The sequence below is a fragment of the Phacochoerus africanus genome, chromosome 2 (genome assembly GCF_016906955.1).
Source record: "Phacochoerus africanus isolate WHEZ1 chromosome 2, ROS_Pafr_v1, whole genome shotgun sequence".
Taxonomy (NCBI): domain Eukaryota; kingdom Metazoa; phylum Chordata; class Mammalia; order Artiodactyla; family Suidae; genus Phacochoerus; species Phacochoerus africanus.
Genome location: NC_062545.1, coordinates 33,791,987 through 33,808,013, shown reverse-complemented (window position 1 = coordinate 33,808,013; position 16,027 = coordinate 33,791,987). Strand labels below are relative to the sequence as shown.

Below are 16,027 nucleotides of genomic sequence, written 5' to 3'. Positions count from 1 at the left end.
CAATAAGCTGAGAATCTACAACCTACAATGTTAAATTTGTGACAACAGTCAATGAATTAGGAATTATGAGTACAGAATAGCAGTAAATTGCATGCTTTCTTTTAGGAATGCTCTGATTCTTGAGAAATGGCTATTGTGATCAAATACAATTAAATTAGTTAACAGGCAACTTAGCTCTGCTCTTGTGATGGTTTTGTATTCAAAACCATTTAAAAGATTTTTGATTTTTAAAAAGCAATTTTTATCATTCTACTTGGTACATTAAAACAGCACTTTAATTTCTCAAAATGACTTTTAAATACTTGGTACTGGTTTTTAATGAACATCTGTTGCTTCAGATTTGGATGTGCTACCTTACCAGAAGCTGTACTGCATTCAGTCCACAATTCTCTAGAAGATGGTTCTTGGCATCTACCAATCTGATTTGAGAATCAAAGTAGAAACCATTTTTGGGTTCAGGCCCAGATGAAGAAACTCAATGCAAAAAAAATTTTTTTAACTCTGAAAAAACAAAACAAAACATTAGTTCTTAAACATCTTTAATAAATAATAAACATGCATGCATGTTGAGAAAGGAGGAAAAAATGTTTTCCTTTTGCTTTACAAATTTTTTTTCTTGCTCTGCAATGTTATTATACATTTTAGATACTTTAGTTTCTAATGTAGACAAATAAATCAGGACATGAGATAACCATCAAGGCAGATCCTGACAGGTAATTCTTAGGAATCTCTGGCCAAGAAGAGACAGAAACTTCCAAAGAATCTCCACAGCAAAAAGCAGTAGAGTTTTAATCTGAGACATGATCTCAGGCAAAACATGTTAGGATCTGAAACAAAAGTCACTCCTGCCAAAAGCATCTCAGTTGTTAACTCACTGTGGTTTACTCTCTGCTAGATGAAGTTGCTGTGCTTTCCCTGGTTTTTCTATTACTATTGCTCGAAAGTGTCCACCTCCTTCCCCCCCCCACCCCCACCTCAAAAATATAACCTCAGTGCAGATGGAGCAGGCTCACTCTACCTAGATCCCTGAAGACATTAGTCAATACTCCAGGTACTTTCCTTTTCCTTCCCATCTCAGTCTCAAACACGCAACACCCAGCAGCCTTTCCTAAGAATTCATCCTCATCATGTCTATCAAAGATTGATACATACGAATAAATGCTAATTCACATTTTCAGTAGACTCCATTATCAGCACTACTTACTTCTCTGCATTGCACCCTCCACCTCCCAGTGTGTGCACTCCACAAAGGTACCAGCAGGGGGCAGAGAGGAGACAATGATATATATCCCAGGCTTGGCTCCACAGTCTATCAAAGAAAAGGGTTAGGTATCATCAAAGGTGACTCCCATCCCCTAAATTGTGCATCAGTTTAGTGGTCTGGTTGTGTCTGTCCAGACGGTGCACCTTTTTCTAATTCACGTGAGTGCCATGTGGGATAGCTGTGATCCAGTACCTAAGGACAGTGTGAACACCTCTCTCCAGCAGGTACTAGCCGAAATGCTAACAAAAATGACCACCACAGCCCTTTATAAAAGAACTTTGATGGAATTGATTCAACTGTTAAAATTTCATGAAAATGCAAATTTGAGCATGCTAGAGTTAAACTAAATCCTCCCTTCAATATACATACGTATTACAAAGCTTGGATGTTCAGAGGATTTTTTTTAAAAGGAAAACCCACCAAAAGCTTGGAGTTGTACAACACACATATACCTTTTTCTTCCTCTCAAAACTCTAATAATGGTGGATAATCATCAGTGGTTTTAGTTTTTATTAGTGGTAATAAATTGCCTTGGGAAAAGCGAATGCTTCAGCCTGGCATTTGTCTATTTCAGTTTTATTTTTAGAGATGCAGTACCTTACTCATCCTGTATTCCATAAGTCAGGGCCTCTTTATAGATAATCACCTTCTATTAATCTTAGGTATTCTTATCTCACTATAATTTTATAAAGTCTACGGTGCTATGACTCCTGATTAGATCATGAATAAACTATATTTTATTCCATGAACTATGAGAATTAATGAGAGAACATTAGTGTATGTTCTGACATATAATAGGACTTAAGAAATGTTGGACATCCTTCTTTCCTGTTCCTCAGTTCATAATAGTATTTGTTATTCATGGTAAATTTACCCACTGGAGGATATTTTTCTCAGGTTCAGTATGAAAAACAGCTTTGCTTCTCCTGAGGAATTAATGTATTTAGTTTGTATGTTACAGATACTATATACCTCTTAAGTATTCCTTTTTATCCAATACCTGGAAACTTAACACACTTAACACTAGATTTAGGAGCTATCGCAGTGAACATTACAGCATGCCTTTCTGTCTAGTAATGCTTTGCCTGTTTTACATTATTTTTTTATCTTTACCCCATCTCCTTTTAAACTGATTTTGTCTTATTTTAAAGATATTTTAAAACAACTTTAAATTCCCCTTGAAATAAAGTAGGAAGAAAAGATAAATAAATTTAAGCGATGTATTTAGGGGGTTTACATTACGGCACAAGCAGAAACAAATCTGACTAGTACCCATGAGGATGTGGGTTCGACCCCTGGCCTCAATGGGTCGGGGATCCAGCATTGCCATGAGCTGTGGCATAGGTCGCAGATGTGGCTCGGATCTGGCGTTGCTGTGGCTGTAGATGTAGGCTGGCAGCTACAGCTCCGATTTGACCCCTAGCTTGGGAATCTCCATATGCTGCAGGTGTGGCTGTAAAATGCAAAAAAACAAATAAATAAAATATGTTTTTATGTTGCATTTTTTTTAATACTGTTGAAAACATATTGAAGTGATAGTGTATATGCTTTCATAATAGATTACATAACACATTTGTCTTTAGTTGAAAAGTACTCAAGGGAGTTCCCTGATAGCCTAAGGGTCAAGGATCTGACATTGTTACTGCTGTGGCTCAGGTCACTGCTGTGGCACAGATTTGATCCCTGGCCTGGGAATTTTGCATGCCATGGCGCAACCGAAAAAAAATTAATAAAAAAAAAGTACTCAGAAATTTCCAAATCCAATATAGAGAAGCAATGGATCAATCAGTCCTCTTCTATTAAAATAATGCTTGCTTTCTTGATACAGTATCATTTTGCTAAAGCAGTTTTTGTAACCCTAATAATTTCTTCTGATGGCTTACATATTGCTTTACTTGAAAGGAAATGTTGCAATCCAGAAGGGACAGCCATCTTTTCTTTTTCTCACTCTATCATTCTTTTTCCACCAAATTCTTCTCTGTAGAAGTTTAGCACTGAGATTAGACCACAAGAGAAATAGTGAGGCTCTATCTCACGTTCCTGCCTTCTTCAATACAACCTAGGCCCAGGACCTATGTTTTATCAAATTTCAAAATTTATCTCTAATCAAAACCCATTTATGTATTCATTTAATAACGGAAAACAAACAGCCTTGGCAGGTGGGGAGGTGGGGGTTATCTCTTTTGTTTATAAAAAATGTGAATGCAAATGATGTCAGTGGTTACTTCCATGCTGCAACTGACTGTACTAACAGGCATGCACTCAGACCGAAAGATGCAGCTGTATCATCGGTAGAGCTAAATCTCCTACTACCTTTCCTGAAATCTAAAAGAAGAAACCTCACATTTAATTGTGATATTCTGGCATAGTCTCAATCTCCTGGACCAAGTAGTCTTCCAGTCAATAGTTCATGGTCTCTGTGGTTCCTTAATAAATATGACATGGCCCAGGTGATATCTTACTAATGTAGTGGTGGAATCTTACAAGGTTCTTTGGCATATGTCAAGGTATGACTTTTAGACAGTCAGCCAGAAAGAGACACCCAGGCTATTCTAGGAATAGCACCTGAGCAATAATTTCTACCACAGGACTAGGGATGGCTGTATTTGTTCTTTAAAATGCCTAATTCATATTGTTCTGTAAATTAAACTATGGCTATCAGAAACAATGGGTTGATTGTAGTAACTTTCTAGCCAAAGACATTTATCATTAAAGAAGAATTAGAAAGGTACCTTTTGGAAAGGGTAAAAGCAGAGATAGCCTTGAATAATAGAAAATGTCTCTTGGCCAACCCAGAGCCCTCATTCTGGGGATTTTCCTAGGTAATATTATAGAAATAAGGGTTCAGCAGACAAAAAGAGTTCAAAAAAGCATCTCTCTTTAACTTGCTAAATGAATGTTCCATAGAACACACTTTAGGAAAAGTTGGTCTAAAATGAATGGTAGAACTGTGTACATGTTTCAATTTGCCAATTGTTCAAACTTTTATTGGTCATAGAATTCTTTTTTCAAATGAAATCTTCCCTGGAATACCAACCTACAAAACAGATTCTTGGCAGAATAGGCATCATTTGTAGAATACCTGAAGCGCCTGGAGAATCCTAAGATTCTGAAGAGCACAGTTTGAAACCCCATTTAGTGCATAATAAACACAGACCCTTAGGAAGGCTCTTATTGCTGGAAGGTACCTGTGAGCCCTGATCTATAATGCTTATCCCTCTCCTCTGGATGGGATGGGGCTCCTCTCCTCATTCCTTTATGCAAATGAACACAGAATTGTGTGGAAGCACAAGGGCAGGTTCATTTTCAGAGATCTCACCACTGACAGTATTTCTGCTCAGGATTTAAAAATTGAATATTTTTTGTCTTATCAGCAATGCAGTGTTAATATGCTACATGTCTCATTTTTTACCTCTTACCTGAAGAAGGTTTGAGCCACTTCTTTAGTTCTTCCTTTTGAGGTAGAAACACTGTGATTTAATTACTGTGTCCACCCCACCCCCCCAAAAAAGAAATAGAATATGGAGAAATATGGCACATTTCCCTGTTTGTTATGGATTGCTGTATGAACTGTCTTTCTGTTTCCCAGCAGGAACACCCATGACAAAATATATTTCTATTGGAGATGTCGGAGAAGAGCAGATGCTGAGTGTCATTTTTGCATGTGGCATTTTGTTTACTAATTTGCAAAATTTGTTTTACCCCCTGCAGCTGTAAATGAAAAAGCTGTAAAACTAAATGAAACTCTAGGAACTCAAGAAAAGGCCTTTGAGAGAAATTTGCAAGACCTCCAGAATGAGATTGATCAGATGATGACAGCACTGAGGAGGAGAAATCTAGATACACAAAAGGAAGTTGCTGAAGATGAGTTGGTGTGAGTAGAGGCTCTATTAGTCTTTCGTTTGATGAAAGGAACTTTCCAAATTGTTGTTTAGAGTTTTCTAAATTATCCGTCACAAGTTTTGGTAGGAGATATTTTCTTTGCTATTTACCTGTTTATTTTTCTTTTAGTTGTAATTTAACTTCCTCTAAAATGGATCAAAGGCATGTTTATACCTACATGTAAATAATCAAGTAAATGATCTTCTTTTGGTGCTGTCCCTTCTGCAATTAGTATGGCCCTGCCTTATTACTCTCCTGTATTAAGGACTTTAAAACCAGCCATTGTTCTTGTTTTAATAAAAATATCTGTGTAAATAAAGTTAGGTATTTAGCCAGCCAAACCAACCTACATATTTTGTCATCTTAAGAAGTGCTGAATAAAAGAATTGTCAAAAATACATGCCCAATACTGTGGAAGAAAGGTTGGAAATTTAAGGATGGGGATAATGATAGTGATTTTACTAAAGCCAGTGAATTCCTGTAACCATACACTCAACAAAAAAATTACATTTTTACATTAACAGTCAGCTGACTTCAAAGTGATGGTATTAATATTTAAATACTATTTACTAAACCAGCATCATCAGCAACTTCTGAGAACTTGTTAGAACTACAGATTATCAAAACCCTACCCTAGACCTACTGAATCAGAAATTTTGTGGACAAGGCCAAGCAATCTGTTTTGACAAGTGCTTCAGAAGATTATGATGCCTGTTATTTTGAGAACTAGTTTTTCAAGTATTTAGCCTTTCTTAAAGTTCTCAGATATTACCTCTTTAGGAAAGTCATTAAGTTAAATCCAGAAAACTTCCAGAATACTCCATCCACAGGAAGAAAAAAAAAAGATCGAAATTATATTATACTACCATGTTAATAAAATGGAGTTCCTATGTCAGTTTCTAACCAAACACATCGGTATTCATCGTTTATATTCAAAGTAACAGGAAAAAAAAATGTCTCATTCTGGTAAATCAGGTAGCTTTTGTTTTTGGTGTATGAAGTAAATCACAAAACTCATTCCATCAGGCAGATTATGAGAATCACATGCGGTCCTTTCCAAATGAAAATGTTATATTACTAACAAATTTTTAAAGTGTGGATTTTTTTGTGCTTAAAGTTTAGTTATAAATGGTCTTGCCACTTTTCAGCTGTCAGTTTTCAAGTTGGATTAGCACACAATCCACTTTAAATACTATCTTGTTTTTTCATGCTTTTAATGTAAGCATCTCTTTGTAACATTGTTTAATACCAATAAATCCTAAGGCAGTGACAGGGTTTATTATATGTTATTGGGCTGGGGTTCCTTTAGAGCTGCAGAAGGCCTTCTGAAGAAAGTAAAGAAGCTGTTTGGAGAGTCCCGGGGGAAGAATGAAGCAATGGAGAAGGATCTTCAGGAGAAATTGGCAGACTACCAAAACAAGGTTGATGATGCTTGGGACCTGTTGAGAGAAGCCACAGATAAAATCAGAGAAGCTAATCTCTTATCTGCAGAAAACCAGAAAAACATGACTGCTTTGGAGGTGAGTCTTAGAAGCTCTTTCATCTGAATCTGGGAGCATGTTGGGGAAGGAGGGGAGTTGACCCTGACCAAGTAAGTCAAAGTGATGCACATTTATGAGGTCAAGTATGACAACTCTGAAAGGAGACTTCTAAGAAGTAGAACAAGGAATGATTCTTCTTTTTGTTTTGTAACTAATGATCATTGCCCATATAATCAAATAAGATTTAGACAACTTAAACTAAGATTTTTAAGGACAGTGTGGTACAGAGGAAAGATCTTTACTGGACTCAGGGATCCTTGGTCTTAACGACAACTGTGCCACCTAACTAGAATTATAAGCTTGTGCAAATCAAAGTCTCAAAGCATTAGACTCCCAATGATACAATGAGTGCATTATACTAGAGCATATCTAGGGTTTCTTCAAATACTAATATTATTTGATTTTACAGTCCACCCAACCTAATCCACAAACCATGGTTTTAGACATCCAGCTACCATAAATCACCTAAGCGCCAAGGATTCTCTAATGGAATCCAGGCACAGAAGAAAAAGCTCACTGAGAGACTGGAGCTGGGGGACATTTTGGTTCTCTTTTTCTTCGCAATGTGTTCTATGAAAATGATATTTTACGGGGAACTAACATGAATAGGTCAAATCTGAGGTAGTTTTCGTCGCTTCTCCTGAGACAAGAGATACTTCTCAAGAAATGATAGGCAGCTTCTGCCTTTTTTAGAGCATGCATGAAGCTAGGACTAAAACACATGCCTTGGTCCCTCCCCTACCTCCCTTCCTCCCCTCCCTATTCCTTCCTCTCCCTCCCCTGTCCTCTCTCTCCCCCTTCCCTCTCTCTCTCAATCCCTCTCCCTCCACCCCTCCCCCTGCCCCCATCTCTCAGTCTCTCATCTCTTTCCTAATATTTAGCATGGCAAACCGATCACTTTTCCTAAGAATGAATTCAGCACAAACCTGTACTTGGCACTTAAAAAAAAAAAAAAAACTTTTTTTCCCAGGAAACAAACTTACCTCTTTGCTCTTTTCAAAGTGTTTGACCCTGAAGATCTGAAAACAGCAGCAGACCTTTATCTCTTCTAACATATAATTCTACCTTCAACCGTAACTGAACATTCTCTGGCCTGTATTATGCTCTCAAAAATGTGGAATGACAGTTGCATACAAAGGACCTGGATTTTTTTATCCATTCATTTCTTTCCATTTTCCTTTGGATTAAGCAGTAGGAGGATGAATTAATTTTTTAAAAGAATTATTTTTCCAGGTCTCTCTCCTGGGGCTTAGCCTTGTCATTTTGATAGAAGATTGAGGAGACTCACTGATATATCTAATCTTAACCACTTTGGAGTCTACTGACATGCTGGCAATATTAAAGACAAAGTACCATCTCGTTAGGCAGGATGCCGGGATGCCACCATATCACAGTCTCCCGCATGATCCATCTTGCTTGGTGACACACCAGTGATATAACTTACCCAGAAGTGCACGGCTCCCTTTTATGGCAACAGTTTAAGAAATTAAAATTACCTGTGTGGAAAGTATAATAAGTATTTGGGAAGTATTTCAAGAAGAGTTATAGCGGCACAGTAAATGGTGCCTTTAGCTATTCCTTCTTTTTAGTGATGTTTAAAACCAAGAGCCATCATTCTTGGGTAACTCCAGAGATGCCTGGAGTTTAGGAGTCAGTATTGAAGTTTAAGTGGTCCTTTTTTATATTTTCATTTTCTATGCCATGCTTCACTAAAGATTTGTTTAACACTTACTAGAGTAAATAGATATACTGACTGGATTAACATGAGTACAGCACAGTTTATTTAAGGTCGATTGCCAACACTGATTAAGGTTGATTGCCAAGGTTGATGCTCGACTGGCCGATAAAGAATCACCTGGAGAGTTTGCTAAACAGATGGCTCCCCTGGGCTCCCACCCAAAGTCTGTTAGCTGGTGTGGTCCAGGGTCCATTTTCTAAAACCTCCCTGTATTAATCAGATGTACTTATAGGTTTAAGAAGAACTGATACATTGTATCCATTGTGTTTTAACTAAGTGATTTCTCCTGTGCCTGCAAAGAAGGTGATAAAATTAAAACGTAACACAATTTTTTTTATTTTAAGGAAGTAAGAATGTAATTTTTATTATTAAAAGCATGTATCAAGCCCCTACTAAAATCAGGAAATAAGCTAAACTAAACACGAAAACTGAGTATTATGGGACACCGGCCCTCATGGTGTGGTCCTTGGAATAGCATCATTAGCATCACTTAAAAACTCTTTAAAAATGCAAATCATCAGGTTCCAACCCAAACTTATGAATTCAAAAACTGGGAGTGGGGCCCAGCAACCTGTGTTTTTAAAATCCCACCCATGTTTCAGATGGAGCCTTAAGTTTGAACACCACTGATAGAAAGAATGAAACACCATCTCTAATGATTCATAGTGACTTGTATTTAGTGGGAGGTCCACACAGGTAAACCAGTCTGTCCACTGTAGTAGTTTTCATGGAGGTAAACAAAAGAAGAGCATTGAACTCACCCCTGGATTTAGGAAGGGCTTCATAGAGGACCTGACACGTGTGCTAAGTCCTGAAAGTTAAGCTTTAATTAGTCAAAGTAGAAAAGGAAGAACATTTCAGAAATAGGGAAAGAAGAAAAAAAAATGGAAATAGAGGGGGAGAAAAAGGTAAGACATTTTGGAGAATATTCAGTGATTTAATAGGTTTGGAATAAAGACTGCCGGTGGACAAGTGAGGGGATAGAAAGCCAATAAAAAACAGAGCGAGTCCAGACCTTGAGTTGTAAGAGAACCACATTCTGAGACTAAGCTGAGAAATGTGGTTATATCCGGAAGCTATTAGAAGCAATTGAAATGTTGGACTCATAGATCATAATGTAATTATTGGGGGACTTTGTGAATGATTCATATAAACTCAAGGATTGGTTTTATGTTGGAAAATAGTGTGATGTAAAGCTAAGAAAGCAGGCAGGAATAATACGCAAATATATGTTAGACACCTACCATTAAGGTGCTATTGGTAACCAGAGTGACGTTGAATAGGAATAATTCCTGGCCTCAAAGAACTTATAATTTCCTGAAAATTCAGGCATTTTAACCTTTCACTGTATATAATACTGTGATTAATATGGGCTGGAAGAATCAAACACCAAAGTGATGGCATCAGAGAAAATGACAGAAATGATGGAGCAGCATGAGCAGAAACATAGAGCTCTGAAAGTGTGATCTTAGGAAATGTCAACTAGAGCAATAACACTCATTCATAAGCTACATAAAAGTCTGAAGCATAAAATGGCTCTGAAAATGGCCTTTGGAGCCAGATCATAGAAAGCTTTGAATGCACCCTTCTAGAAAGAGACAGGGTTAGAAGGGCATTTCCAGTGATGGAAGAAGGCAGAGGGAACTCTGGGCCAAGGGGCAAAGAGAAGATGAACAATTCAGTTAAGCAAAGGAATGTGTATTGAACTGTCTGTCCTCAAACTTACCATTATAACCTTGAAAAGGAAGGATTTTGATGAAAATAAGCAATGAGTTGCTAAAAGATAGACAGGAAGATAGCTTTTGGAAGTCCTTAGTCCACCCCCAACAGCCTCCCCACCAAAAGAAAAAGAGGGGGTGGGAGATTAAATTTACAAAGCTCTGGAATGAAGTAACATCAAATTAGAAGTTAAAATTAGGGAGTTCCCGTCGTGGCGCAGTGGTTAACGAATCCGACTAGGAACCATGAGGTTGCGGGTTCGGTCCCTGCCCTTGCTCAGTGGGTTAACGATCCGGCGTTGCCATGAGGTGTGGTGTAGATTGCAGATGCGGCTCGGATCCCATGTTGCTGTGGCTCTGGTGTAGGCCGGTGGCTACAGCTCCGATTAGACCCCTAGCCTGGGAACCTCCATATGCCGCAGGAGTGGCCCAAAGAAATAGCAAAAAGACAAAAAAAAAAAAAGAAGTTAAAATTAGAACTATAACAACTTTGATGTCCAGAGAGAATCACTGCCAACAATTATGCTAGTGATATACACTTGGAAAATAATTCTCTCTATATGTGAGCCCCCTTTTTGTTTGTCAAGCCTTTCCTGTCTTGAGTGTTTTATATCCTACATCCTTCTCTATCCCTCTATTTATTTTTTTTAGCACTCATTATTACTTAAAAATATATGGAGTTCCTATCGTGGCTCAGTGGTTAGTGAACCTGACTAGCATCCATGAGGATGCAGGTTCTATCTCTGGCCTCACTCCCTGAGTTAAGGACCTGGCATTGCCATGAGCGTGGTACACAGACGTGCCTCAGATCCCATGTTGCAGTGGCTCTGGCATAGGCCAGCGGCTACAACTCCAATTGGACCCCTAGCCTAGGAACCTCTATATGCCGTGGCCCTCAAAAGACAAAAAAAAAGACCAAAAAAAAATTTATATATATATTCCGTTAATTTACTCATTCACTTTCCCTCCAGACAAGCCATGAAAACATGTCTCTTGCCTGCTCTATCCCCAGGGCCAAGAACAGTGTCTGGCACAAAGAACAGACATGTTTGGGTTTTTTTTCAATGAATAAAGTACCATAAAGCATGCACAAATAAGTGTTATATAAATATTTTTTATCTATATTTAGGAGCACCACATCTTCATCTTTCTTTGGTTCAAAGCTAGATTTCATCAGTGTCTAGTCTGAAATTTGCCACCACCGAAATATCCTTAATCCCTGTATCGTTTCTGCTTCCCTATAATAAAAAAATACATTTTGATCTTTGCATGACAATTGGTTCCCTAAAGGGACTCAAATAGAGCTTTTATAAAGATTCCAAAATGAATGTAGCTCTTCACCTAATATACAGGAATATTCTCCCTCTAATTGATAACAGCATTTTAAGTTACCTTGATTCACAAACACAAGCAAGCCATGTTGAAAAAAAGATACTTGAATGTCCGTAAACTTTAAATCAGTTCAAACAAAAGCTAAGGGCTAAAATCGACAGTTATGTAAAAGAATGTTAGGCCCTTGGGAAATAAGATATGACTTGTAATCAGGAACATCAGGACTACTGCTACTATTTGTTGTCCATGAGAAGAAAATGAAATTTCTTCTAATTAGCCAGGGATGGAGTAGTTGAATGAGCTAAGAGTCAATAGTGGAAATCCCAGGGATAGAATCTAATTTCGTTTATTTATTCAAGATTTTATTGAGGAAACTCTTCTAGATACTGGAGGTAGAGTGATACAAAGACAGTTTTTATGGAATTTATGTTATAGTGAGAAAATAGTCACTAAAGCAATAAATAAGTATATAATATGGCCATAAAGTCTGGAGCATGGGCTAATATACATAATAAGTGACATGTTCTCAGTATATTGCACGATGAATTCAATAGTATTCTTCATCAGCAAGGTACCATTCAAGGGTTATACATTTTCTCTCCTCCCTAAGTATGCATCTTGTGATGAATTGGTGTCACTGATTTTCATAAAATAACCTGTGCTTTTAGCAACTTTTTAGAAAAAGCCATCAAGGTGGTTCAAGCTCTACCTCCCAAAAATAGTATTATCTGAATTTCTGCAGCTTATGGAATTTCTGCAGTTTATGGCCAGTGTATAAAATATAATTCAGACAAATGAATGCTATGGTAAAGAAAATAAATATAATAATTAACAATTCTATAGTGTTTACTGTGTGCCAGATTTTGTTCTAAGACAATTTTCCTCATATTTGACTGTATACATCAACCACTTGAGGTTCTTGTTAAATGCAGATTCTGAGTTAGTAGGTTACAAAAAAAAAAAAGAGGCACTGAGTTAGTGCATGTCTTACAAGCTTCCAGGTGACGCCAATGCTGCCGGCCCATGGGCCATATTTTGAGTATAAGGAACTGAGCCTTTCATGTGAGGCTAAGTGAGGAGAAAACAAAATGAGGAACTGGGGAAGGGCGTAGGGCTGGAGGGAACTGCAACTGCAAAGGCTCAGAGGCAAGAACAAGATGTGTGAACTGGCAGCAAATTGAAGTGGTTGGTGAGGAGACAGGGAAAATAGAATGTGGAATTAGCCCAGTGCAAGTAAGAAATGTGATTTCCACAGTTGGAGAGTCAGTGCTTTTAAAGTTCAAGACCCAAGCTCATCATTAGGTAGACTTGGATTCAAGTGTTTACATTGTACTCTGTGACCTGGGGGAAATCACTTAGCTTGTTCCATTTTCTAGTCATTTGAAAGGTGATAAACACAGGACCCATAGAGTTAGTGTAGAATTAAATGAGAAAGATTTATAAACTACCTGGCACATCGTGAGATCTAAATGACTATATAAACCAGCATTATTATTTACATAAAAAGCATAAACAGCAGAGGCTTAAAATTGTAAATGATGCAGTTGAATTCACAGGTAAAAAGGGTGATTAGAAGGAGTCAGAAGTTGAAAAAACGCAAAATTATGCTCCAAATGGAGAAATAGTGCTATTTCTTTCTCGTTGATTTTACTCTTCTAGACTCGGAATGAGTTTTACGTGGTTTTGAGACAAGCTATCATTTTCAAAGAAAAATTAGAGGTCTGTTCTCTTTTATGGAATAGTCCATTAAGTTTATTCTTCCATGTGATATTCTCTCTCTCTTTTTTTTTTTCTTTGTAAAGTACTTTCCTTGAGTTCCCTTTAAAATCCTACTTCTTCCAAATTTTACAGAACTCTCAGAGAATAAATCTGCTTACATTTATGCTCACAAAATATTCATTTGGACATAGAGTCTGGATTTTAATGTCTAGTTCCAATGTGATTTGGTGTACTACCACATGTTGAGGAAAACATATTCAGCACTTACATGTCAATTAAAAATGGATGTCTGTCTTGCTTTAAAAAAATGTTTTTTAATTGCTCAACTTCCATCACATGACTTTTCTTCTCTTGCATGACTTTCTCACAATAGGAGGGGAAAAAAAGTACCTGTAGAGGTATTTAAATAAACTAACTCTTGGAGGGCTGACTGCATAGTTTATATCATTCTCATCTGGTCTCATGGTCAATGTGATGTATCTTGTTTGCAAAGCCCTACTCAGACAGCTCAGGACAGGGCTGGATAAAGTTTTCTCCAAAGGGTATCTTGATGTTTCTCCAAAAGGTATCTTGATGTTCATTCTACAGCAAAAGAAAGAGGCAATCGAGAGCAGCAAACGACAAACTGAAAACACTTTAAAAGAAGGCAACGACATACTTGAGGAAGCCAACCGTCTTGCAGATGAAATCAACTCTGTCATAGACGTGAGTATTTGATAAAACCTTTAGTTAAAAGGTAATAGTGACAGAGTTCCCGTCGTGGCGCAGTGGTTAACAAATCCCGACTAGGAACCATGAGGTTGCGGGTTCGGTCCCTGCCCTTGCTCAGTGGGTTAACGATCTGGCGTTGCCGTGAGCTGTGGTGTAGGTTGCAGACGCGGCTCGGATCCTGCGGTGCTGTGGCTCTGGTGTAGGCCTGTGGCTACAGCTCCGATTCAACCCCTAGCCTGGGAACCTCCATATGCCGCGGGAGTGGCCCAAGAAATAGCTAAAAAGACAAAAAAAAGAAAAAAAGGTAATAGTGACACAGGTTCTCATAGATGGGAACCAGTGAGAAATCTCAGTATTATAAGCCAATACTATTCTTTTTCTTGTAAGCATAAAACTGTCTGCATTATTCTCTTGTGACCATACCCACCTATTGGTAACAATTAAAACTTCACAGTATTCTCTGAGGAGACATGAATATCTGGTGCGAGTACTCACACATCACACCAACTTGTTTTTTGGAGTGTTTGTTTATTTGTTTGTTTTGCTTTTTAAGGCCACACCCATGGCATTTTGAGGTTCACAGGCTAAGGCTAAATCAGAGCTGTAGCCATCAGCCTACAACACAGCCACAGCAATGCAGGATCTGGGCTGTGTCTATGACCTACACTCCAGCTCATGACAACACCAGATCCTTAACTGACTCAGTGAGGCCAGGGATTGAACCTACGTCCTCATGGATACTAGTCAGATTCGTTTCTGCTGAGCCACGACAGGAAATCCTATATATTTTTTTCTTCATATTGACGAAGGGCATTTCTTGTTCTTAGGGCAGCATTTACAATCTGCTTCAATATTCATATACCACTAGCTAAAAGAGAAATGAAAAACTACAAATAGACTTTTAACGTACTGTCTGATGCAGTGGATACTGATATATGGTCTTACATGGGAATGGAAACACAAATGGTCTGACACATCCTAATGACTCGTTTATGCATTCATACCTACAAAGTAGCATTTTTTAAAAAGATAGTTAGGTTTTTCTTGGTATAAATTAGCTTCCGATGTTTCCTAAACTCTTCATTAAGTAACAGCTTTTATTCTCTACAATTTTTTTGCTAGGTTAGTAAATTTGAAGTTTCATAAAAACCTAAGCACGTGTAATTATATCTCTAAGAGAAATTAGGGAATGAGAGGAGGCTTAGATTCACTTACTCAAAAATACTTTCTTTTCTCTGCATATCAGTACGTGGAAGACATTCAAACTAAATTGCCAACCATGTCTGAGGATCTGCAAGATAAAATAGATGACCTCTCCCAAGAAATAAAGGACAGGAAGCTTGCTGAGAAGGTGTCCCAGGCTGAGAGCCATGCAGCTCAGTTAAATGATTCATCTGCTGTACTTGACGGGTATGTCGTTTGTTGTTGAAAATGTCTGTGTGTCTTGACACTTGTCCAAAAGTTTTGACTAACAGAAATGGTAGAGAATTGCTTTCAAATCTTGATTTTTATAATTATGAACATACGAGCTACATGGCCTTTCTGCCGAAGAGCCTAATTAGAAGGGTCTGGGCAAAGCTCTACTGGAGAGGCATCAAAAGTCTGAGTTAAAAGTGGATTCAAATATGGCATGGTGGGGAGTGAACATTGCCTTAGGCTACACTTAGAAAAAATATTTTCTGTTCTTTATTAGAGAGCACAGCAGTTGCCTTATTAGCATTTTAAATAATAATGTATAAACACACATTCTGCTCCAAATTTCAGTTTTATATTTTTAATGAAATCAAAACTATTTATTGTTAAAAGGGTGGCTTTTGAAAATGTGGCTCCATCTGTAGCCTTTAAGTCTTTTTATTTTTCTCTTTCAAACTCCAGGGAGACACTACATTTGCCCTGTGAAATAACAGCTCACCATAGTGGGGGCTCTTATATGGTCGATAAGGGAGGGTCAAAGGGGTGAGGTGCATTTGACTAGTAAACAGTTTCCATGTGTAACTGGTGTGTGTCCCATACAAGTTGGGGATTTTCAGAACAATATAGGTGTTTTAGCCCCAAGAAGGATTTTCCTAAGTAAATCTGTATTTACTAAACTCTGTGTGTAACGTTCTGTTTCAATTACTTA

General features: G+C 37.8%; 1 protein-coding gene across 1 annotated transcript in view; it reads left to right on the top strand.

Annotated features, from left to right (window-relative positions):
- Positions 1-16,027, top strand: part of LAMA2 (laminin subunit alpha 2) — a 594,513-nt gene that overhangs the window by 477,950 nt on the left and 100,536 nt on the right. Inside the window, 4 exon segments of the mRNA XM_047758965.1 lie at positions 4,976-5,138; positions 6,456-6,666; positions 13,783-13,899; positions 15,152-15,315. Of these exon segments, the coding sequence (XP_047614921.1) occupies positions 4,976-5,138; positions 6,456-6,666; positions 13,783-13,899; positions 15,152-15,315 (655 nt within the window).